At 33.5% G+C, this 27150-nt stretch overlaps 1 protein-coding gene across 2 annotated transcripts; it reads left to right on the plus strand.

The window, feature by feature from the left end:
• Positions 1–10867: 10867 nt before the first annotated feature.
• LOC112034102 (uncharacterized) lies at positions 10868–25724 on the plus strand. Of its 2 annotated transcripts, none has more exons than XM_065775138.1 (9): positions 10868–11372; positions 12426–12542; positions 13455–13537; positions 16143–16606; positions 17989–18167; positions 19396–19481; positions 23764–23897; positions 24608–24913; positions 25293–25724. In XM_065775138.1, the coding sequence occupies exons 1-9, from the start codon at positions 11010–11012 to the stop codon at positions 25469–25471; spliced, it is 1911 nt and encodes a 636-aa protein (XP_065631210.1). In that variant the 5' UTR covers positions 10868–11009; the 3' UTR covers positions 25472–25724. The 2 variants fall into 2 exon arrangements, with proteins under 2 accessions (XP_065631210.1, XP_065631211.1); XM_065775139.1 differs by having other exon boundaries at positions 17989–18098.
• The last annotated feature ends 1426 nt before the right edge of the window (positions 25725–27150 follow it).

The following is a 27150-nucleotide window of genomic DNA, read 5'->3' on the forward strand; positions in this document are numbered from 1 at the left end:
TGTTGATGGGCTGAAAGCTAACTTACTCAGCATTAGTCCGATTTGTGACAATGGACTGAATGTTCTTTTTACCAAGTATGAATGTGAGATACTTGATGGAGGAGGTGACTGCATGTGTATTGGTGTTAGGATAGCTGATAATTGTTATGGTATAACACCAAGTATAAACAACAAGTGTTTTAGTATGAAGATCAATCAAGTAGACTTATGGCATCAATGGTTGGGACATGCAAGTCACAAGCAATTAGAGAAGATTTCAAAGTGTGATGTAGTTATTGGTTTGCCCAAGTTTGAAAAGACAGAGAAGTGCATTTGTGGACCATGTCAGATGGGTAAACAAGTAAAGTCCAAGCATCTATTTGTAACTAAAGTTCAAACTTCAAGACCTCTAGAGTTGTTGCACATTGATCTCATAGGTCCTACCAAAGTTCAAAGTTTAGGTGGAAAGAAGTATATTCTAGTTGTTGTGGATGATTTCACTAAATATACTTGGGTTGTGCTTTTGAGAGATAAGGCTGAGGCTCTTGAGAAGATGATACATTTGTGCAAGAAATTGCAAGTTGAAAAAGGTACCGTGATAGCCAGAATTAGAAGTGATTATGGCAGAGAAGTTGATAACACAAAACTGGCTACCTTTTGCAATGATCAAGGCACACACCAAGAGTTCTCATCACCTAAGACACCACAACAGAATGGAATAGTGGAACAGAAGAATAGGGTTGTTCAAGAGATGACTCGTATCATGCTACATAACAAAAAAAAATGCCCAAGTCCTTCTAGGGAGAAGCAGTTAACACTACTTGTCATACACTCAACCGAGTGTATTTCAGACTTGATTCCAAGAAAACTCCTTATGAACTCTAAAGAAGAAAGAAACTTGTTGTCAAATACTTCAGGATATTTGGCAGTAACTGTTATATTCTGCATGATAGGGAGAACCTAGAAAATTTTGATGCGAAGAGCGACAAGGGATACTTTCCGGGATACTCTTCTACTAGTAGAGCATATAGAGTGTACAATCTGAGAACTAAAACAATCATGGAGCCTTCAAATGTGGTGATCAATGATGAATTGTGTTCAGAATCTCATTCAGAAGACACTTCTCTAGTTCAAGAAAAGACTATGGAGGTTAATGATTCTCTTCCTAAAGATTATGTTGGAAAGCATAGTGATGAAGATCTACAATTGTTGAATGATGCTGTTTCAAAACCGTTAAGTTTAGAACCATCCACTCCTGTTCGTGAAATTCAACAAGAACAAAGTGAGCATAGTTCCTCACCTAAACAAAAAGTACCTTTATTTCTTTTGTCAAAGGTCCATCTTCTAGAATAAAGTTAAATCACCCTGTGGCAAACATATTGGGTAGTTCTAAATCACATGGTCTTTTCTTTCTGGTCTTTATTCATAGGGTTTTGTTATATTTAGGTTTAGAGGATTTTCCCACGTTTGGGCTTGTACATATTATAGCTCCCATAGGTGCCACCTTTCTTCGGCAAAGAGCAGCTCATATGAAAGCTAGCTCTAAACGCCCTAGAGTCGAGTCTTCTACAGGTGCATCTAGACCTCCTACCTCTGGCGACCCTACTGCTGAGGAGTATGTCGATCCTACCACTGCTGTTGATCCTCCACCCATTTCATCGAGCGATGCTACGAAGTATGCTAGACATTGTCATGATCGTTCAGGCAGTGCATGGACAAATTTTGGTGGATGTGCTTTCGAAGCTTCAAGTTTTACATGCTAATTTGCCGAGTGCTCGACAGTCTCCTCCACCACCTCATTTTGATGATGAGCCTTGACTGCCATTTGGCAATTCATCACAAAAAGGGGGAGTACATTTTGTGCATAGAGATAGGGGGAGTTTTTGTTTTGGAGCTAGATTGTATTTAGGAGCTTCTTTCTTGTATTTTTTTTTTTTTTTTGGCTCATGATGTATTTTTTGGTAATGCATTTCAGTTTTATGGGTTGTATATGATGTTAGGGGGAGACACAATGTTTTATGTTTCTTTTGTTGTTTCTTGTTTCACATGTGATACATTGGTTATTGATTTATATTATGAGGTTATTCATGGTATATGTCTTTTATTTTCTGTTTTGTGAAATCAAGAATTTTCTTTTGTTTTACTTGTATTTTCCACACATGCATTTATGTGTTTGTTGACTGTTTCAGGAATATGCATTTATGTGGCATGTCCCTCTAAGCACAAACTGATAATCAATGAGAACATAACATGGGTGCTTTTAATGATCTCAGCATCTTCTTGTCGTAGATCTCTTTGTGTGCTTGTGAAGGTGTATTCATTTGAACTCTTCCAACTTGTTTGGGAGAGAATAAAAGTAAAATATATTGAAAAGGAATTTGACTAGTTGAAAGTATAAAATGATTAGAAGAATACATGTCTCATTTTTACTTAATTTTACCTCAATATCCCAAAAAGAAAAAGAAAAAGTTAATTCCTCTTAAAAGTGGGATATACACTATTTCCTTTATTCAAATAAAAGTAACATATTGATTTTATCCTTATTAATTATGAGAAAAGACAAAGAAAAAAAAGAAAAAAAATAAATTAAGGTAATGATATAATGATAATTTTTTATAAACTTTCAAAGGTAATAATGAAAGTACATCATCTTTCCATTCCAATATTCCATTGCATTTTGTTTTTAATAAATTCCCAAAACACAAGTACTCATATGATACATCTTAAGTATGACTCAATAATAATATATATGATCATAATTGGCCTTTGTTCTTGAGTTTAACCAACATGCAGTGTAAGTTTTAGATCTCTCTTTTACTAAGGAAATTAAGTTTATTTTACTTGGATTTATGTATGAATATATGAATGTAAGTATGTATGTGCCCTCATAGTAACACGTTCAATAAAATTTTATCTCTCTACTACCCTTTCTCTAGACAAATCTTTGTCTTCTAACACACATACCATAAAGCTACTCCACTACTTTATTTATAGAGACTACGACACTTTACATTTTTTAATTAAAAAATAAATAAACAAGAGTAAATGGTTAATATAATATAATTAGGTCCAAACCTACCAACTTGAACTTTTAGGGCCAAGTGATATCCTTATGTGTTATATTAACCTCTTTTTTTTTCTTTTTTTGTTGAGAAGAATGTGTTATATGAACTCTTTAATTAAAATCTCACCATGATGTTATCTGCCCAACCGCCGTACCATCTAACTGCAATTATGGAGTATAGGATGGACAATATGTCTTCTTGCATTTTATTTTTTTCTTCACTTGCATTTTTGAAACACAAAATATAATAATTATATGGTGAATAGACATTTAATAGAGTTATGATTATACATGATATTATCTATCTTTTATTTGGGAAAAAAAATTATGTGATAGTATTTTGGTGGATGATGCAAATGTCATTACTTAAAAGTTACACTCTATGCAAAAGTTACACTGTTTTCAATTTATTTACAACTATGTTATTAAAAACATTTTTTGTATCCTGAAAACACCCCCTAGCCGTTTTTAAAATCTTGTTCTAAACCCTAGGAAAAGAGGATACAGTTTTTTGAAAATTGTATTTAGAAAATATTAGCCAAACAATAAATTCAAGTGTGGGACTCACCATTTTATGGATTGTAAAAAAATATAAATATATATATATATATATAAAACTCTTACCAATTATATATCTTAGCTTAATCCATTTGGGTTATTTCAAATTTGGAAGAAAAGTAAATGTAATACTCAAGTAATTTTCCTTTTTCCTTTTCCTACAAACATAGCAAGAATTGATATGGTTGCTTGGAGTTTAAAGTATTTGTTTTAATTTTTAATTTTTATTTTTTAGGGATAGCTGAATTTGATTTTGATTTTGCCTTTTGTTTTATTTTGGGATGGAAAATGTAATTGGACTATTTGCATGCCTTTTTTCTTCTATATCGCACAAGATAGATTGTTTTGAAATTCATCAGTATATATTTGTCACATAAAATAGAGTCTCATTGGTTAGGAATTTAATATAGACAAGTAGCAATTGGTCGAGGCAGAGAAGAAGAAGATAAGTCAAGTGTACAAGCAGAAAGAGAAGCAAGGTGATATATGAAATAAGTAATTTGTTTTTCTAAAATTTCCTTTCATTTTTTATTTTATTGATCTAAAAAAAGTGTTTTGAATAATCTGTGAGATGAAATTTTAAGATTAAGTTGCTCACAATTGGTGGAAAAAGATTGAAACTTAGAATTTAGGACACAAGTAATTGCTGGAATTATTTTGAATTGTAGTTTCACTTTAAAGATGCTTTGGACGTGATAGTTTATGGTAACATGTAATCTTTCTCTTCCTTCAAGTTAGTCACTCCTTTGATGCATAAATAGATTATTTGTACATTAGCCAATCTCCACATCAGCCCCTCCACTTTTTTTTAGAGAGTATATTTCACTAATTGGTTGATTACCATAAGAAGTGTATGGTTTAAAAAAAGTGTAAGCTAATATCATATATAATTTGAACCATATAATTGTGATTATTTATAATTGTATCCGTGCATATGCATGAGTCTACACACTAGTATATATTAATAGCCAAAACTGAAAGAAAATTCAATTAGATTTTAATTGAATTTTCAATTTTGAGTCATGTGTTCCATTTAATTTTTAATTTTTAATTTTTTGTCAAGTAAATTATTAAGTGTAAAAATCGAAGAGTCCAAATTCAATTAGATTCTAAATTGGATTTTAATTGGAGTCCAATTTTCCACTACATGTCCATCTAAGTTTTTAATTTTTGTGGCAAATGAATTATTGGGTGTAAAAACCAAAATTTCTAAAACTAATTAAATTATTAATCATATATATATATATATATATAACCATTACATATTTTAGAAATATATGGTTTAAAAAAAGTGTAAGCACCATATATGATTTGAACCATATAATTGTGATTATTTATAATTGTATCCGTGCATATGCACAGGGCAACACATTAGTCTATATATCTAATAATAGGTGAAACTGAGAGAAACTCAAATTAAAATTCCAAATTAGAGTTCCAATTTTGCGCCGTGTGTCCTAAATTATCTATTCTTAAAGAGTTTTATTTCTTAATTTTAGAATAAAATGTAGGAATTTTTTTTTTTTTTTTGGCTCATGATGTATTTTTTGGTAATGCATTTCAGTTTTATGGGTTGTATATGATGTTAGGGGGAGACACAATGTTTTATGTTTCTTTTGTTGTTTCTTGTTTCACATGTGATACATTGGTTATTGATTTATATTATGAGGTTATTCATGGTATATGTCTTTTATTTTCTGTTTTGTGAAATCAAGAATTTTCTTTTGTTTTACTTGTATTTTCCACACATGCATTTATGTGTTTGTTGACTGTTTCAGGAATATGCATTTATGTGGCATGTCCCTCTAAGCACAAACTGATAATCAATGAGAACATAACATGGGTGCTTTTAATGATCTCAGCATCTTCTTGTTGTAGATCTCTTTGTGTGCTTGTGAAGGTGTATTCATTTGAACTCTTCCAACTTGTTTGGGAGAGAATAAAAGTAAAATATATTGAAAAGGAATTTGACTAGTTGAAAGTATAAAATGATTAGAAGAATACATGTCTCATTTTTACTTAATTTTACCTCAATATCCCAAAAAGAAAAAGAAAAAGTTAATTCCTCTTAAAAGTGGGATATACACTATTTCCTTTATTCAAATAAAAGTAACATATCGATTTTATCCTTATTAATTATGAGAAAAGACAAAGAAAAAAAATAAAAAAAATAAATTAAGGTAATGATATAATGATAATTTTTTATAAACTTTCAAAGGTAATAATGAAAGTACATCATCTTTCCATTCCAATATTCCATTGCATTTTGTTTTTAATAAATTCCCAAAACACAAGTACTCATATGATACATCTTAAGTATGACTCAATAATAATATATATGATCATAATTGGCCTTTGTTCTTGAGTTTAACCAACATGCAGTGTAAGTTTTAGATCTCTCTTTTACTAAGGAAATTAAGTTTATTTTACTTGGATTTATGTATGAATATATGAATGTAAGTATGTATGTGCCCTCATAGTAACACGTTCAATAAAATTTTATCTCTCTACTACCCTTTCTCTAGACAAATCTTTGTCTTCTAACACACATACCATAAAGCTACTCCACTACTTTATTTATAGAGACTACGACACTTTACATTTTTTAATTAAAAAATAAATAAACAAGAGTAAATGGTTAATATAATATAATTAGGTCCAAACCTACCAACTTGAACTTTTAGGGCCAAGTGATATCCTTATGTGTTATATTAACCTCTTTTTTTTTCTTTTTTTGTTGAGAAGAATGTGTTATATGAACTCTTTAATTAAAATCTCACCATGATGTTATCTGCCCAACCGCCGTACCATCTAACTGCAATTATGGAGTATAGGATGGACAATATGTCTTCTTGCATTTTATTTTTTTCTTCACTTGCATTTTTGAAACACAAAATATAATAATTATATGGTGAATAGACATTTAATAGAGTTATGATTATACATGATATTATCTATCTTTTATTTGGGAAAAAAAATTATGTGATAGTATTTTGGTGGATGATGCAAATGTCATTACTTAAAAGTTACACTCTATGCAAAAGTTACACTGTTTTCAATTTATTTACAACTATGTTATTAAAAACATTTTTTGTATCCTGAAAACACCCCCTAGCCGTTTTTAAAATCTTGTTCTAAACCCTAGGAAAAGAGGATACAGTTTTTTGAAAATTGTATTTAGAAAATATTAGCCAAACAATAAATTCAAGTGTGGGACTCACCATTTTATGGATTGTAAAAAAATATAAATATATATATATATATATAAAACTCTTACCAATTATATATCTTAGCTTAATCCATTTGGGTTATTTCAAATTTGGAAGAAAAGTAAATGTAATACTCAAGTAATTTTCCTTTTTCCTTTTCCTACAAACATAGCAAGAATTGATATGGTTGCTTGGAGTTTAAAGTATTTGTTTTAATTTTTAATTTTTATTTTTTAGGGATAGCTGAATTTGATTTTGATTTTGCCTTTTGTTTTATTTTGGGATGGAAAATGTAATTGGACTATTTGCATGCCTTTTTTCTTCTATATCGCACAAGATAGATTGTTTTGAAATTCATCAGTATATATTTGTCACATAAAATAGAGTCTCATTGGTTAGGAATTTAATATAGACAAGTAGCAATTGGTCGAGGCAGAGAAGAAGAAGATAAGTCAAGTGTACAAGCAGAAAGAGAAGCAAGGTGATATATGAAATAAGTAATTTGTTTTTCTAAAATTTCCTTTCATTTTTTATTTTATTGATCTAAAAAAAGTGTTTTGAATAATCTGTGAGATGAAATTTTAAGATTAAGTTGCTCACAATTGGTGGAAAAAGATTGAAACTTAGAATTTAGGACACAAGTAATTGCTGGAATTATTTTGAATTGTAGTTTCACTTTAAAGATGCTTTGGACGTGATAGTTTATGGTAACATGTAATCTTTCTCTTCCTTCAAGTTAGTCACTCCTTTGATGCATAAATAGATTATTTGTACATTAGCCAATCTCCACATCAGCCCCTCCACTTTTTTTTAGAGAGTATATTTCACTAATTGGTTGATTACCATAAGAAGTGTATGGTTTAAAAAAAGTGTAAGCTAATATCATATATAATTTGAACCATATAATTGTGATTATTTATAATTGTATCCGTGCATATGCATGAGTCTACACACTAGTATATATTAATAGCCAAAACTGAAAGAAAATTCAATTAGATTTTAATTGAATTTTCAATTTTGAGTCATGTGTTCCATTTAATTTTTAATTTTTAATTTTTTGTCAAGTAAATTATTAAGTGTAAAAATCGAAGAGTCCAAATTCAATTAGATTCTAAATTGGATTTTAATTGGAGTCCAATTTTCCACTACATGTCCATCTAAGTTTTTAATTTTTGTGGCAAATGAATTATTGGGTGTAAAAACCAAAATTTCTAAAACTAATTAAATTATTAATCATATATATATATATATATATAACCATTACATATTTTAGAAATATATGGTTTAAAAAAAGTGTAAGCACCATATATGATTTGAACCATATAATTGTGATTATTTATAATTGTATCCGTGCATATGCACAGGGCAACACATTAGTCTATATATCTAATAATAGGTGAAACTGAGAGAAACTCAAATTAAAATTCCAAATTAGAGTTCCAATTTTGCGCCGTGTGTCCTAAATTATCTATTCTTAAAGAGTTTTATTTCTTAATTTTAGAATAAAATGTAGGAATACATTATAAATATTCATCCAAGTGAGTTATTAAGTACAAAAACCAAAGAGTCTAGAATAAATGGAAAAAAAAAAAAGTGCTTCACAATAATTTTTATTTAAAAAGAAAAATTTACATTTTATACTTAATAATATCCCTACAAATTTTTTTTAAAGAGTTAACAAAATATAAAAATGTCTATCAATAATGTTTAAATTATATATATAGGAATTATATTATACATCTTGTAGGGGGCCGAGGATCGAAAGCGGTTAATAAAGAGAATAAGAGCATTTCTAAGGAGGGGAACTTTACAAAGAGGACTTATTTAACTAATAAGGAGTTTGGGATGTTGCCGTTGATGAAGATGTTGAGGGCTCCTACTTAACATCGGAAAGGCGAAGAATTAGGAATGAAGGGAGCACGGTGCAATCCCTGGGGAGACAAAGGTAACTTGGTACTGAACAAGAAAGAAAAGAAAAAAGAAGGATAAGGCAGCTATCCCCTTCGCATTTGCCGCAAAGAGGATTTAATTTTTGTTTTTTTTTTTTGTGTTTTTGTTTTTGAGTAAACAACAACTATTAGCTATAACTAGTCGATAACCTGTGCTATGCACGAGAAGACTATTAAAAATAAGATCTAATGAAATGTTTGTTTCTTTTTCTTCTTAAGTTAAATATTTATTTTTCTTAATAATTTGTATGTTAAGAAATTGTTTTTTTTTTTTTTTGGTTAAAAAAACTGTTATTTCCCTGTTAATGTCAGGGTACCAGGGTTAGTTGCCATATGTTAATGTAACTGAGGAGCTGAAGTTATAGTACTTCAGTGCATTTGGTATGAATTTTAGGAATGGTGCTAATTATATTTTTGCTTATTTTTAGAACACGCATATTGTCTTCTCCGAAAAAATCATGTGCAAAGGGTTGTAGGCCCATAGGCCCACTGGGCCTTCAGTCCCTTGCAAAGAGCACAGTTTTCTACTTCTCTCCCCCCAACAGCCCTTCCCAGGCTTCCCTAGTTGTGTGCTGGCCAACATTACTGTACGGATGTGGTGCACAATGCCTCTCTCCCTCCTATTCTATGGACCACAGCCCTATCATCTCTTAACACGTCACACTGTGGCAGACAGTTGCCCTTACCTAATTGGTTCATTCACAACCAAGCAGTTCACTCTAGTGTGCATGCCATCTTGGGTCCCACGTGGGTATATTTTTTTTTAGGCTTAGAATTTTTGGAGCAGCGAAAAAGAAGAAGAGAGGTAAGCTCCAAAGGCGAGAATCGAGCCTCTACTCTTCGCTTTTTCATTCTTTGTGTGTGGGAAAGTTCGCTTTCCAAGAGTTTCCTCAAGCACCGGCTTTCCTGTGAATCAATTCGCAACATGAGTGTGGATTCCAAGTTGTTGGAAGAGGAGGCAGAAGTAGAACTACAATACACTGATAAAAAACCCAGTACTCGAAAACGGAAATTGAATCAAAAGCTTGATAATAATAATGGCAATGTCATGCCCGAAAAACTCGTCAAAAGAATTAAATCGTTTTTGACCAAGCCATCAACACTTCTAGCACTTGCTCCTAAGATTGGTTCCAAGGTTGTGAGGTGGGAAAATCGTGTACGGCTGTCCCATCTTTTGCGCAAATTGGCGAAACGCCGCAATTGGGTAGAAGTTGGTGGTGTGTTGAGCATGTTGTTGAAAGCGTCGTGTAAGGACCGGTATCCATTGAACAATCGTTTCAAGTATTCGGTACGCTTCCTTTGCTTCCCTTTTGTGTTTTTTTTTTTTTTTTTGATGTGTTCTTTTAGAAATTCATGTGTTATAACGTGTGTTAGTGATCATTTAGAATGTAGAGGGCAGGGGACAGTGATGTGTGTATTTTGCTGCTCTTTGTGTTTTTGATTTTGTTTCTTTAGAAATTTTATTTGTTATAATTGTGTGTTTAGTGATAATTTAGAATGTAGAGGGCAGGGGACAATGATGTGTGTGTGTGGTGACTTTTAGTCATTTTTGGATTAGGATTTTGATGTTTACAATGTAAGTTTGTGTTATGTGGTATTCATGCATTGTTTGATTCTATAATGCATGCTCTTTCTTTTGTGTGTGTGGAACTTAGGATGAGAACCAATATTTTGTGAGATGTTCTAACTTGCACCTTTGATGGCAGCTTGGTATGGAATATGGGCTTTCTATCATAAAAAAAATATTTTTAGAACACGCATATTGTCTTCTCCGAAAAAATCATGTGCAAAGGGTTGTAGGCCCATAGGCCCACTGGGCCTTCAGTCCCTTGCAAAGAGCACAGTTTTCTACTTCTCTCCCCCCAACAGCCCTTCCCAGGCTTCCCTAGTTGTGTGCTGGCCAACATTACTGTACGGATGTGGTGCACAATGCCTCTCTCCCTCCTATTCTATGGACCACAGCCCTATCATCTCTTAACACGTCACACTGTGGCAGACAGTTGCCCTTACCTAATTGGTTCATTCACAACCAAGCAGTTCACTCTAGTGGGCATTCCAACTTGGGTCCCACGTGGGTATATTTTTTTTTAGGCTTAGAATTTTTGGAGCAGCGAAAAAGAAGAAGAGAGGTAACCTCCAAAAGGTGAGAATCGAGTCTCTACGCTTCGCTTCTTCATTCTTTGTGTGTGGGAAAGATCGCTTTCCAAGAGTTTCCTCAAGCACCGGCTTTCCTGTGAATCAATTTGCAACATGAGTGTGGATTCCAAGTTGTTGGAAGAGGAGGCAGAAGTAGAACTACAATACACTGATAAAAAACCCAGTACTCGAAAACGGAAATTGAATCAAAAGCTTGATAATAATAATAGCAATGTCATGCCAGAAAAACTCGTCAAAAGAATTAAATCGTTTTTGACCAAGCCATCAACACTTCTAGCACTTGCTCCTAAGATTGGTTCCAAGGTTGTGAGGTGGGAAAATCGTGTCCGGCTGTCCCATCTTTTGCGCAAATTGGCGAAACGCCGCAATTGGGTAGAAGTTGGTGGTGTGTTGAGCATGTTGTTGAAAGCGTCGTGTAAGGACCGGTATCCATTGAACAATCGTTTCAAGTATTCGGTACGCTTCCTTTGCTTCCCTTTTGTGTTTTTTTTTTTTTTTTGATGTGTTCTTTTAGAAATTCATGTGTTATAACGTGTGTTAGTGATCATTTAGAATGTAGAGGGCAGGGGACAGTGATGTGTGTATTTTGCTGCTCTTTGTGTTTTTGATTTTGTTTCTTTAGAAATTTTATTTGTTATAATTGTGTGTTTAGTGATAATTTAGAATGTAGAGGGCAGGGGACAATGATGTGTGTGTGTGGTGACTTTTAGTCATTTTTGGATTAGGATTTTGATGTTTACAATGTAAGTTTGTGTTATGTGGTATTCATGCATTGTTTGATTCTATAATGCATGCTCTTTCTTTTGTGTGTGTGGAACTTAGGATGAGAACCAATATTTTGTGAGATGTTCTAACTTGCACCTTTGATGGCAGCTTGGTATGGAATATGGGCTTTCTATCATAAAAAAAAGTCCAATTTATGAGTAAATTTTCTTGTTTGAAACAATGAAATCTTTTCCCTGGAAAAAAAAAAAAAATAGAAAGGAATTTTCTTTTTATTTTCATATAGTATAATCTTAAAATTTTGGGTTGGGCCAACTAAACTAGAGGCATGAAAGCTTGATTATTTTAGTCTAAATTCTACAGAGCTGATAGTCTTTAAATCAGAGTCCGATTCCTGATTTAAAGCTTTTTATTCCTCATTGCTTTGTTTGAATGGATAAATTCTTTGGGTGCTTGTGCTTCTTTGTTTGAGTTACTTGATAGTTGTACTTTCCATGCATCTTTTTTATTGATCTTTTTCTGTATCCTTCGTACACTTCCTGTGTGCTTGGATTCATAGTACTCTTTTGGTTGTTTTTCGATGAAGTCTTATTATTTATAATTAAAAAAAATAATATATTATAACATTTAGTATGCATGTTCATATGCTTGTTGTTTTAGGCATTGTTTAAGCTACTCACTTTAATAATTTTTACTCATGCAATTTTATTATCTTGAATCTTTATCTTTGATGTCCTTGATTCTAAAATTAAGGAGCCCACTAATAAATTTTTGCAATAATTTTAGGTTTCAATGGAGCTTCTTAAGCATATGAAAAGTGATCGTATCAAGTTCACCAAAATCAGGAACATATATGACATTTGGATGAGAAAGAATGGATCAATGAAAGAATGGCCCATAGAGGTATGCTTTGGAAAACACTAATCTTCAATATTGTAGAATCATAGAGTATTTGTTTAGTGTTTGTTAAGTTGGCACACATTAAAGCCCTAGATATTTTCCAGAAAAAACATAAACAATAGCAACAAACCCACACACTACAAGTAAATATATTTCCGAAGAGTAATGTCCTTTAGATATTTTGCTTTCATCTTGGTGGAAAGTGTGAGTTTATATTAATCTTTGTGTTTTGTATTCCAAAGAGGGGTTAAAGTCCTTTGGTATGCTTGAAGAGCTGTAAAAATTTAATATTTTTCTTTTTAATTACTGCTTCCCAAATCTGTTGATCTTGGGTAGGGTTAGCCATAATGCCTCCTTGCACCAAAGACAAAGCTAGACTATCCCCAACTCCATGGTTAGAATTTGAATAGACTCTGTGTTGATGCATCAGTATGATGCAAGTCATCTGAATGTCTACCATATAATATTCAACTTGATTCAATCTAATGTTGGAGGGATATATGTGTGTAAAAGTCTTTTGACAAAGTATAGAAGAGAGCCTGATTCCTTTTTTTTTATTTTCCCAAAGGATGAGGTATGAGGTAGATTGAATGCCTTGGTTTACAAAGTGGAGCTTGATTTTTTTATTTATTTTTATTTCAAAGGCTGTTGCAAAGTCCCATCAGAATCACAGGATGAATTGCTAATTAGCCACATTGACTTTATATCTGGTTATTGTTAAATAGAAATTGCAACATGGTACAGTAAGTTTGTACAACATAGACCACATTGTGAAAATTTGTAACAAATTGTCAATATAAAAATTGTAGTTAATAAGTTAAATGCCTTTTGTAATTCACAATTTGTTACATATAATGCACTTAACTTATTTAAAACACTGAAGTTTCTTATGTAGATTTTTTTCTTATTGAGCAGGATAGATTTCTGGTTCATTTTGAGTTCATTCTATTCTGTCTTACACAAGGGAATGTTGAGGAAGCACATCAGGCTGCTATATGGTATTGTTCTTATTTTTTCCTATGACCAGTGAATAGCTTGCTTGTTGATTACTTGAATGCAATTTTAAAAGAATAATAATAATAATAATAATAATAACAAGAAGACAATTAGCTCTTGCTCCTTTGACAAGTTTGTACAACATCCCCTGTGAGAATGCAGTGGATGTATAGTTGTGAGCTTCGACCCATTGGGTGCATGCATCACTGTACCAATAGAAAAATGTCACAAGTAGTAGAACTTTCAATATCCCTTCTAGTATAATACTTATATGTAAAATGTAGGATTTCTAAAAATTGCCATTTTATATCTTGGTGGCCTTGAAATAATGCGTCAGTTTTCCAAAGATTTAACGGCGTTTTTTTTTTTCTCAATTTTGTAGCTAGTTTTGTTTTTTTTTTTTTTTTTTTTTTTAATAGCTGGGCTGTTCTCCATGGCAAAGAAGGATCAAATTCTTTTTAAAACATTTGCTATAAAAAATTCACATTAGTGAAATTGCTCTTTAATTCCAAGGGTTAGCACACAGATGGAAGTGGAGGTTACTAGTTTCAATCTCCCTCCCCCATCTCTGAGATGCTCAGTCAGTCCTCCGGCTTCCACTGGAATTTAAATGAGCTCTAAAGGCTGAGTGAGTAAAATAAACTTTGGTTGATCTTGAGGCCACCAAAAATAAGCAGTAACGGTGATATGGCATGTTAAATGTGGTATAAAAATATCACTTGTGAGCATTTGAAGATCGATTATTTAGGTCTGGATTATTCCATTGCTTGCTCAAGTTTGAGACTGAAGCAGTCACCTATTTGGTGGTCTTATAGTTGCTAGATCACTTGGAGCTATTAACTTCTGACTTGTGCCTACCAACATGCAGAAACTCACTCAAAACAAGCTGTTTTTGTTGCATGTTTGGGTTGATTTTGGATGCTCACATTATGCCCAGGTCCGAAACTTTGTCATGAATTCAGTTGGCTGGTTGGCTGTGCAGTTTTAATATAAACCATTTAGTATGAACTATCGCTAGCTTTAACATTTTCTCTCAAGGATAGGGTTATGTGTCATTAAATTAGGTGATGTTAGTGTTTTTAGGCCTAGACTAGTTGGTGTACATGTTTTATGGAGTACAATTTAATCTGGTTCATTTTGGATTAGAAGTCCTTTATTGGGTGACATATTGTCATAAAAGTCACAAGGTTTTTATGCTGATGCAAATCAATGGTTAGTTGGTTATTTGCAATCACTCTCATAAAAGCAAGTTACATGGTGTTTGAGGAATAATTGCAGTGACGGTGGAAGTTGCAGAAGTACAAACTGCAAACGTAAAGTGAAAGGAGGTAGTAGCCTTGTGGCTGTCTAACTGCACTATAACTGTCAGCATCAGAAAGGTAGTTCTATCATTATTACGTGCAACTTGCAACAGTTGTTAATCTCTTTAAGAACATACTTGTGTAATTAGCTTGTATTTTACAAGCTTTTCAATATGAGTTCCGACGTAGGAGAATTTAAGCCAAGAAGGGGAAAAAAGGCCGATTAGTCCACCGCCTTTTATTTGTTTATGTTGTGTTTAATTTATTATTGTGTCTTTAGTATTTTAAAAAATCATATTACCTATTTTAAAAAAAGATCATATAACTAGCATGTGCATTTGAATGAAGTCTCCGCTAATTTGTAGGTTTGGTGAGTGCCAAACATACATGCAAGATGTGGTTCTTACAGATAATTTATATGGATAATGGAGTGCAACCCCTTTATTGATTGGGTGTAGAGCCTCCCCTTGAAAGCTTAAGACTTTCTTTGCTAGGGACAAAATAAAAGGGAAAGCAAGGAAAAAAAAGTAATCAGTTATAACTAATGAGGATGATTTCTTTTTAGTGTTGATCAGTAAGAAAAGAAACCTTATTAAATCAAAAAAGAAGAAGAAAGGCCAAGGCCAAAGTACACAGGGAGTACACTAAGGACACCCCAAAGGAAAAGTAAAGAGAAAAAGAAAACAAAATAGCCCCAAGATTCAGGAAAGAGCCAAACCGTCCGAAAAGGTCAAAAGATCTAAACCTGAACCGACAGAGTACCCAAAATTTGAGATATCAATTGAACATTCGAACATTCTGTTCCTTCAAAAGCTCTCAAATTTGCTAGCGTGCATGTGAATATTTCTTTTAACAAAGTTTGAGAGCTAATCATAAATTCATGCTTGTTCAATTCCTTTAGGTTGAACATGCTGTGCTACTTCACTCACTTTCTTCACCACATGATTTGGAATTACAAAGGGGCAAGGCAAAAAACCTTAGGAAGATTGACAGTATATATATATATATATATATTGTAAATTCTAAACAAGATGATTTTGCAGTGTTCTTTATTAAAATTGTGTGGTCTTGAGAAATATGCATTTTCTAATGACTAGCATATCTTTGAGATGGTGTATAATGATTTTTAGTGTCTTTGGAAACAGTCATACTTGTGCTTGTGTTTGTATCACTTGTAAATTTCAGCATTCTTTTATGACAAAATATACTAAGTTCAATCATATGATTAGAGGAGACAGTATTTGAATTTCTTCACCAGAAATTAGTAATTGTGAATTGTATTTATTATTTCACTTGTACTTTTCAGCCTCAAGCAAGAACAAGAACTGGACACTGACCCTATGTCAAATATGGTCATGGGCTTGACATTCTATGAACTGTGGTATTCAACTATCCCAGAAGAGATGCAGTGGAGAGATTCAGATCTATTTTCATCTCGTCGCCACTCTGATATAATGGAAACAAGATTCAGCAACCCTGTCAAAAATTCAATGTGGTGTAGTGCAAATGATACTCACAAGGCTGATATACCCATTCAATGCAATTCAGACACCTCTGTCATGAAGGATAAAAAAATATCTAGCAATGATGATATTAATCAAAATAGAGAAGTTTCTATGGATGCTGATGTTAGCCTGCAAAGTGAACATCCCATGCAGAACTTCCAGCCACAAGAGTTTTCCATGAACTCTGATGAAATTACTGGAAATGAAGCCTCATTCTCTAAACACGGTGATCATATGCAGTATGCTTCCAATTTCTATTCTCTTCGTAAGTTCTAGATTCTATACTTTTTTTTTCCCTAAACGTATGTAGGTATTTACTTTTGGATTAGTTTGTTAAAAGTCCTTCCTCATCCTTCTTTCTTACTTTAACTACTTTACTTTTCCATCTCTACATATTATGTGGTGTATCTGAGGCAGTAGTTAATAATGGAAAACAAACGTTTATAATCAACTTGCAGTTGGTCTCACTTTATTTAAGTACTTGTTTGATGAGATCCTTTGATTTCTTTGTTCATTAAAGTGTATGCTTTCTCTAAAATGCTTGGCTTGATTACCACCATTGGGTGAAACTGGACACCAATGAGAATAATTTTTGCCCTTCTGCACTTATTCAGATGTTTTAAAACTAAGTTAACTAGTAGGAGTGAAATATATTGGCCTACTTAAATTAATGAACGAACTAAATGCTATCCCTAGTAGGTTAGGATTGTCGAGTTTTGTCATATATGTCTACTGCTAGATTGTGTTTTTCTTTTTAGGTGATAAAAGCTGCTTATTCTTGGAACAAAAAGGTTGTAAATGGCATTTTCTGTTTTTTAATTCTAATGATTGCCGAAGACCAATCTATGTACATTTACATTGTGGGACAGATTATAACTTCTTAGTTCTATTGATATAATGCCTGGACATGGATTTTGAATTATTGGCTTTTAAGTCCATTGAGTTGTGAAGTTTTTGTTAAATAATTTGATGTTTAGTGGATAGAGTGGAAGATATGCTGGTTAGATCGAGCCAAAGTAGTCACACGACACTATGCATAGCTGCTGTGACATACATTTAAAAAGAAAAAAGGAAAAAAAAGACATTGATATACACTTTCATGTTTGTTTGAGTTGAGAAATTGATTTTAAACCTGAAGAATAGACATTTCTATGTGGGTACTGCTTGGGAGGTGGTATTGGTGGTGCCTGATGGAATTGGTGGTGGTAGGAGTCTTGAAGCCTTTTTGCCTCCCTAATATCTTTCTTTGCATATATATATATAGCATACAAAGTATGTAAGAAACTCAGCTTCACATCTGCCACTAAATATCTCCTATATGCTTCCTAGTGTACCGCCCCTTCCAACGTACCAATTTGGGGTGTGGTGGATTATGCCACTACCCTTTTGGGCATAATCCACTACACCCCAAATAATTAGAAGACAAGTAACCATAATTCTCTAGCCACAAGACATGAATGTTTATGATGAATGCTGATTATTATTGTTACCCATTCTCAAGTGATTCCTTTGACTGATAATGTTAGCAACAAATAAACATTCCCTATTAAAATAATGTTTGGTGTTTTAGGCTTTGGAAAATCTTGTCACAGTTATTGGTTTATGAGCAAATATAATGTTAACTGAATTTCTTTTCTCTTGCCAAAGGGGGCTTGGAGACCTGGTTGTTGCCCTTGCAATTGCCGGATCCTGAAGAAAATTGTGAGGACTTGATCAATTTGCATAGGGGAATGCTTAATGATTATTATATGGATGCAGTTAAGTATTTTCAACTTGCTCTTTACTCAACACCGCCATTATTGGTGGCCTTACTTCCTTTGGTACAGGTATGTAAAGATTTATTCCTATACATATATTTTTTGCAAGTAAATTTTATAGCCTTATGAGATATCATACTTTTTTTTGATAAGTAATGAGATATCATACTTTAATTTAGTCTAACATATATCAATAATGAAACTATTGCAGCTTAGGGAGCAATTAGGAATTCAGCACTATATTTGGGTTCTTAGAGAGATCACTTAAAGGGTTCTTGAATCTTGAATGAGTTAAGGGTTTAGGTAGGGTCAAGTAATAAAAAGATTGGATCTTGAATGAGTTTGATGTCTGTTTGTGGTTCAAAAGGTTAATTGAATGAGAAAAAAATACAAGATTAAACCTATGTGATCACTCCTCTAAGCTTAAAATTAACTGTTGGAATTTTATTAAATTCAATCTCTCTATCTGCATCTTTTATTGGATACATAAAACACACTTTCATTTCATAGGCTATTGCCAATATGCCCTAGGACTAGGACTAGAACTCACGAATAATCTTTTCCTAAAAAGACTAGGACTCCTAATAATAACAAAGAATATTAAGAATTTCTAAACCAAAAAAAAAAAAAAAGAGACTCATGGGCCTTTGGAATAGCCCACTACAGCATATTCCTGAAAATCTGGAAATTACCAAACTATCTGTATTTTAAACTTCATTAAAACTGAAACAATAACTTGCTAACCTATGGAAATTTTAATAATAAGAATCATTATAATTAAGTAGCCTATGAAAGGTGCCAAGAAGGCCCCATGGTGAAACTAGACCACAATTTTTGAATCTTTTAATTTGTAGTCTTACTTTTTCTCGAACTCTTTACTATTTCCATCATGGTGTATTCTACTAGTTAAAAATAGAAAAATAAGGGGAGAGAGAGGAATATGCTAGGTTATCTTTTCTTAGACTTGAAAGATTCAATACTCAAAAATCTAATTTAATCACTACATTGAAGTGAGATGCCCTTTTGAAGACATTATTTAATTGGATGAATTCTGTGGATCACCTTGCTTCCTTGAATTTCTTTTAGTGTTTAGATTAGCCCATTAGGTGTTAAAAGCCCTCGGATTACCCAGTAACTGGTTTTGGCAGGTGGATAGTGAGGATTGTTGTACAGTATGCTCTACAATGTGCAACTAATTTGAGTGAAGTTCTCTTACGTCATAAAAATAATAAATATGGTCACTGATTTTGTCCTTAAATTCATGTATGTTCTTAGTTCTTTTGTTCCATAATTTCAGTTGTTGCTGATTGGAGGTCAATTTGATGAGGCCCTAAAAGTTCTGGAGAAGCTCTGTTGTAAATCAAACACAGCACTTCCTATTAGGTACTGATTCCTTTGCTTGCTTTATTACTCTCACTGATTGGGAATAATTTTATTTATTTTTATAAGTACTGATTGCTAATAAATGAAAGGAGTTTGAGAAGATAAGAGTCTATGTGGGGAGAGAAACTTGAAACTCAATTGATTTGGAAAGAAGATTTAAGTTCATCTAATTGCTTGAGAAAACATTGGTTAAAAAGCATATGGAGTAGTTGCTACCACAGGAACTGGAGTTGGTTTGTTGCTAACTTGCCATTGGTTGTGGTAGTGAAGGTGGTGTGCCAGCAGTACCATGGTGTAGTGCTGTGCATGGTTCAGTCAATTCAGATTTGGGGGAAAAAGGCCTCACCAGACTGAAGCAGTCAGGTTTTTATTTATTTATCATTATTATTAATTTTTTTTTTAAAAGAAAAAAAATGGCACTGAACTGAGTCAGTACAACAACCAGCCAAAACCAAAGCATCTTGAGCACTTTTCAGTTGGTTGCACAGTGATGGTCTCAGTGGATATATGCAATGTGGTGGCAGTGGTGATCATTGAAGAAGTGATCAAAAATCTCATCCCTCCCATGATTACTGGATGATCTTGACAAATATGATGATGGCAACACTGCAGAAGGTTGAAGTCACCTCTGTGACAGAACAATAGAGGCAATTGGAGAGTAAGAATACAAGATGAGAGAAAAAGAAAAGTTGGCAGACAAAGGAGTTAAGGAGACTAGATGAAAGACAAAGAGGATTGGGGTCTGGCAGCAATGGGTGAGGTTGTAAGGCAGTGCTGATGAGAAGGGCTGAAGGAGGTGAGATGTACAGGAGGGCATCGATTATTGAATGGGGAATGGGGGAATGAGGGTAAACTGATGAGGTTTTATCGGGTAGCTAACAATGTGTGTGCAGGTTCATGGTTACCCGCCACTAAAACATTGCCACATATTTATAACAGTTAAATGTATAACTTGGATTCAATCAAATTTTAGTCAAGCATGTTGGTTAGTTAGATTCTGACCCAAATCCTTAGGTTGTAAATATTTGGACTGACCTGACCTCTTTCCCTTAGAGAAACCAAAAAATGTGATCGAACTTCGAACCAGGCTGATTCATTATTGTTGGTGCACATCCCAACCATGTTTTCTGGAGGATGGGGCTTGTTTTTGATAAATGCACACAAGTGAATTTATTTCTCTTTATAGTCTTGGTGTACATCCCAACCCAGTCTCTCAGTTCATGATGAAAGCTTGAATGATGTATTTGTGATTGTTATTTGGCCATGTTAGATTGCTTTTAGTACCATCTTCCAAGAAATTTCATTTTTCTTTGTTTTCCCTAAAGGATGATTCACATTTTGTTCATAGAAAACTGGTGGTATTTCTGAAGATGTGTGTCTTGCCAGTTCCAGGGAAAGGCTGGATGTTAACTAGGCAGCAATTGTCCACTTTCCAGACTAGGAGTATAACCAGCTGATTTGACCAAGTTCTATGCTGCTTGAGTCAAGCTCTATTCACCAAGTTTGAGCTTGGTTTAACATGGCTCAGCTTGGTTGATTTACCTGATCAGCCTTTGTCAAGCTTTAGCTAGAGAACTCAATTTTTCCCACAAGCACTTTTTTTTTTTGGGGGTCCTTTTTAGCTAGACCTGAAAAGGAAATAATTCCTACAGAATTATTTCTAACTGTATTTATATTAGTCAATTAATCTAATCCTGTGTGTATGCTAGGCACTTGCCCTTCAAAAGTTATATTTCTAATTTTTTTTTTTTAGTATATAAAAGCTCATCAGCTCATGAGCCAAGCTTATGTAAGTTGACCTTGAGCTCCCTTACTCTACAAACCCAGCAGCCCACTTTTGGGCTCAAAGTCAGCTTGTTTGCTATTCGAGCTTGTTAAATTATTGATTGTCTCCTTTTTTGACTTTATCTACTCTCGGGTTCCAACCGGCGTGGGGAGTGATAGATTACATTGTTGCCTTAAGGGAAGTGTTATGTTAGACACTCGGTCTTTTTACCAAGAGATTTGGGGTGCTCCTAACCCCATATTTCCATGGAAGGGTATTTTGAAAGTAATGGTTCCTAAAAGGGTTGCTTTCTTTTTGGCAACAGCGACTTTATGTTGGACTCTTACATTGGATAGCCTCATGAGAAGGGGTTTGCCTTTAGTGAATCGATGTATGTGCCACTGCACTGGGGAATCTATGGACCACCTCCTTCATTTTGATGTAGCACATGCTTTGTGGGTGAATACGTTTCAGATTTTTGGGGATCAATAGGTCTTGCTAGACTCTGTTTCTAGTTTACTATTTTGTTGGAGATATTGGCTTGGGAAGTACAGATCAGATATTTGGAATTTGATTCCAGGTTGTTTGATATGGATTGTTTGGATGGAGTGGAATTGTTGCTTGTTTGAGGATACTGAAAATTCATCGGATCATTTAAAAAAGTTGTCAGCAAACTCTATTTGACTAGTCTTGGATCGGCCCCTCAGATTGTTCATCCAGCATAGAGTTTCTTGTTTCTCTTAGAATAGCCTTTTGATTTTTTTTTTTTTTTTTTTGGTGTTCATCATCATGAACTGTTTGTTTTTTTTATTTTATCAATAACACTACTCTTATTATATATATATATTGGGGGGGGGTCCTTTTTAGCTAGACCTGAAAAGTAATTCCTACAGAATTATTTCTAATTGTATTTATATTAGTCAATTAATCTAATCCTGTGTGTATGCTAGGCACTTGCCCTTCAAAAGTTATATTTCTAAATTTTTTTTTTTAGTATATAAAAGCTCATCAGCTCATGAGCCAAGCTTATGTAAGTTGGCGTTGAGCTCCCTTACTCTACAAACCCAGCAGCCCACTTTTGGGCTCAAAGTCAGCTTGTTTGCTATTCGAGCTTGTTAAATTATTGATTGTCTACTTTTTTGACTTTATCTACTCTCGGGTTCCAACCGGCGTGGGGAGTGATAGATTACATTGTTGCCTTAAGGGAAGTGTTATGTTAGACATTCGGTCTTTTTACCAAGAGATTTGGGGTGCTCCTAACCCCATATTTCCATGGAAGGGTATTTTGAAAGTAATGGTTCCTAAAAGGGTTGCTTTCTTTTTGGTGACAGCGACTTTATGTCGGACTCTTACATTGGATAGCCTCATGAGAAGGGGTTTGCCTTTAGTGAATCGATGTATGTGCCACTGCACTTGGGAATCTATGGACCACCTCCTTCATTTTGATGTAGCACATGCTTTGTGGGTGAATACGTTTCAGATTTTTGGGGATCAATAGGTCTTGCTAGGCTCTGTTTCTAGTTTACTATTTTGTTGGAGATATTGGCTTGGGAAGTACAGATCAGATATTTGGAATTTGATTCCAGGTTGTTTGATATGGATTGTTTGGACGGAGTGGAATCGTTGCTTGTTTGAGGATACTGAAAATTCATTGGATCATTTAAAAAAGTTGTCAGCGAACTCTATTTGACTAGTCTTGGATCAGCCCCTCAGATTGTTCATCCAGCATAGAGTTTCTTGTTTCTCTTAGAATAGCCTTTTGATTTTTTTTTTTTTTTGGTGTTCATCATCATTAACTGTTTGTTTTTTTATTTTATCAATAACACTACTCTTATTATATATATATATATATTGATTCTCTCAAAAGTTTAAGCTAGTAAGAAATTGTGAATATAATCATTTAATTTGACACTCCCCCTTCACGTGGAAAGAAAGATGTCTTTATAAGACCATCTTCTGACTCTTGTCCTTCATGTGTGAAACCCTTATTAAGTGGGGCTTAACACATGAGAATTTTAAAAAAATGAGAGGTAAGGTGAAGACAGGGTTTAAACCCAATACTTCTTCCTTTGATATCATGATAAATTACCGTCTTTCCTAAAAGGTTAAGCTGCTAGTGATAAGTAAAGGTGACTTTAATCATTTAATCTAACAGAGATGAATTAAGTGGATTAGCTGATTTGGAACCCTATTTGTTATTGTTAGTGAGGTAGCAGTTTGTGACATAAATCACCATTCAGTTGGATTTTTCTCTAAGATTCTTTGATTAGGCACAGCAAAGTTGCTTTTTGCCTGAGATCTTTTCTGGTTCATCATCGGAAAATAATCTGTTTGATATTCTTAATCTACATTTATCGATAATTCAGATTAATACATTAGTGAAATATCTCGTAGCTCCAACTTAAGCTTCTGTTTTCTGTGGTTTTGTTTGTAATGATATATTTGTTCATTCATGTTAGTTGATGCCCTGATGTCTTGCCACCTTTAAAAATCACTAAATGTATGTGTCATTTACAGGTTGAGGACTAGTCTTTTGGAGCATTTTGATCGTAATAACTCTGTCTTGCTTGCAACCTGCTTTGAGGATATCCTAAAGAAGGATCCAACATGTTCCAATTCATTGGCAAAGCTTGTCAGGATGCATCAAAATGGTAACTTATCATTCTGAAGTCTTGATCTTGCATACAGTCTGGATGAAACATGGTTTCCTAGTTTAATTTCATTTTTTTTTTCCCGCACAACTGGTTAGTCTTCAAAGTAATTATCTAATTAATTAATAAATTTGACCAAAAGAGGGTGTATTCAACTGCATGGAAGGTATGCAAGATTCATGCTAAAAAACAAAACTTAGAAGAATTATGATCTTAAACTAAAAGGCTACAGAAATTCCAAAATCAAGAGTGATGGTAAGCTACTATTAGAGATCAGCTGCTCAAACACCTTGGAAACACCATCTTGTACTCACTGATAATTCAATGCTCTCAAATGTTCTTGCATTGTGTTCTTAGCCAATACACCACATGAGGCATTGGGGAAGCTCTATTTCAGTGACTCGTAAATAGCCTTTCGAACTCACCAACAACTCCACAATCATCTTTAGTTATCGACCTCGCCCATGAAATCTGGAATAAGATAAGAAGTGGCCCTATTCCCCTGCCTCTGCACAATGAAGCAAAAGGTGTCAACCAATGCCCCACTTTTTGTTTACACATACAACACCAATCCACTGCCATATTTCCACTTAATTTGTAATAGGAGTAAGATTACAATAATACAGCGTAGTACTAACTAGTATACATATCCCAATAGTGATGATTTATTATACAAACATTTACAATTGCTTTCTCCTGATATTTTGTAGGGGATTATTGGCTCGAATCCCTATTGGAAATGATAGCATTGCATTTAGATTCTACCTATGCAGAATACAATACCTGGAAAGAATTTGCATTATGTTTCCTTAAGCTTTCTCAATATGAAGAGGATCAAATGTCTGTGTGTACAAATAAAAATGAAGATGGGCAGGAGCAAACAGAGACTATTTATTTTAGTAAGACCCCCAGAATATTTACAAAGGGAAAATCAGGAAAAAGTTGGAGGCTTCGCTGCAGATGGTGGTTGACACGTCACTTCAGCAATAATATGCTTGTATCCGAGAGTGCTGCAGGTACCTTCCACCTTTCAGTTTCATATCAAGAAAAGCATGTCACTTTATGCTATTTGTATTGATGTTGCTTCTGATCTCTGTTTGGATGATAAAGTTATTGAACCATGCTGAAATTTGATTTTATTGTCAAGGATTTGGTCTTCAATTAGAGAATAGAACTAGCAAGATCTGAGATGGATCCAAAAACTTTTTGGGTTTAGTCGGATTCTTATTGACCAATTTAATAACTTGATTTGATTCAGTTAGCTTGATTAGTTGTGATTTATTGAAGCTCCTCCCCTTTAGTGTAAGCTGTGAGAAACATGAGGTCTGCAGATGGCATGTCTAATTTTAGCCGTACAAACTGATTTTTATTTATTTAAATTTTTGGGTGCTGCAGGTGATCTGCAGCTATTAACTTATAAAGCAGCATGCGCATCGCATATGTATGGAAAAGAGTTCAATTATGTTGTGGAGGCTCATAATTGCTTAGGAAAGGAAAATGATAGGGATTTGTTATTGTTCCTGCAAACGCATATGGAGAACTCAATTGGAATTTATACAAACTTTCTAAATTAAAATAATAAAAAAAAGAGATCACCTTCTTTTCTGCAGGCAAAGTTTTATTTACTTATGGAATGGTTGGTGAATGATCAATCAGCATTACTCATTAGTTGTCCTTTTCCTGGCCTTTATTACCCTCCCAATATTTTATTTTATGATGCCATTAAGGTTTTGTGTTTTATATGTTTGAAAATATTTTCTTGCATTATTATGTCCTTATTATTCTTGTAACAAATTTGCCCCCAAGGGTCAATGTTTCAGCACAAAAGATGTGGGTCAATGAATGTACATAAGTCTAAGTTAACCCGCAATGCATGTTTAAATTTTAAAATAGAATCACGATGACGGCAATTTAATTCTGTCTAGTATAATTATCTCCCTTTCTCATTATTAAAAGGGTGTAATAGTCCCTATCAAAAAAAGGGTGTAAGTGTAACATCCTTGTAGTGACCTTAAAATTAGACCCACGGATGAGAGGTTTGATGTGTATCCTCAAGTCCTCAACAGCTTCTTGTTGTGGGTCATGTATCCACATTCCACAAGGAAATATTAAATGATGATTGTAAACTTGTATTACTATTTATTTATTTTTAATGTCGTCAAAGTAATTCGTAATGTAAAAGGTAATTTGTTAAGTTTACGTATAGGTCCCTAAGTCGTTACATTCCATTTAGGATTAGGAAAGGCCCAAGGCCAATTTTAGGAAACAGTAAAGCTTCGTAGGGCCTTGCATTTAGACAAAGAAATTCGTTATATAACAGGTAAACTGCTTTTTAAACACCATTCTCAAGGATGATTTTAAATTAGACTGTCTGTTTAACAAAAGCTAAATAGCTTTTTACAATTTTTTTTTTAATTTTTTGGCTAGCTTTTAGCTTTTAGTCATACATTTATTTATTTGATAAGTTTTGTCATACATTTATGATTTAACATAAAAACTATCAGAAACTATATTTTCTAATAAATAGGGTAAATTACAAAGTTGGTACTTATCTTTTATACTATATGTCAATTTGATCTTTAATCTTTCAATTGTGTCAATTTGACCCATAATATTTTTTGTGTTGTGTCAATTTAATGTCTATGGTTATTTCTTATATGAAAAAAGCTGATGTGTTAAATAAAATAATAAAAAATTATTTTTCATGTCATGTTAACTTCCAATTGTACCACTGTGTTAGATTAAAAAAAAAATTAAAATTTTTGAGTCCGGTGTTCACATTAGGGATAGAGGAGAAGAGTTCAGATTTTGCAGAGTAGTAAATAATGGCAGAGGACAAAGAAGACATAGAAGGAAGATTCCAAAATCAGAATCCTAACTCTAATAAGAAGAACAATAACAAAGAATCCAAAGGAAAGTCATGCAAGGGATGTCTCTACTAATTGTCTCTGCAGAGATCCAATTCCAAAAACCTCACTTGCGTTGGCCTCCCCTGAACCCATCTCTCTATAATCCCTTCTTCTTCTTCTTTTTTTTTTTTTCCTAAGTCGTTACATTCCATTTAGGATTAGGAAAGGCTCAAGGCCAATTTTAGGAAACAGTAAAGCTTCTTAGGGTCTTGCATTTAGACAAAGAAATTCGTAATATAACAGGTAAACTGCTTTTTAAACACCATTCTCAAGGATGATTTTAAATTAGACTGTTTGTTTAACAAAAGCTAAATAGCTTTTTACTTTTTTTTTTTTGGCTAGCA

This window comes from Quercus suber, unplaced genomic scaffold (genome assembly GCF_002906115.3).
Source record: "Quercus suber isolate HL8 unplaced genomic scaffold, Cork oak 2.0 scaffold_105, whole genome shotgun sequence".
Taxonomy (NCBI): domain Eukaryota; kingdom Viridiplantae; phylum Streptophyta; class Magnoliopsida; order Fagales; family Fagaceae; genus Quercus; species Quercus suber.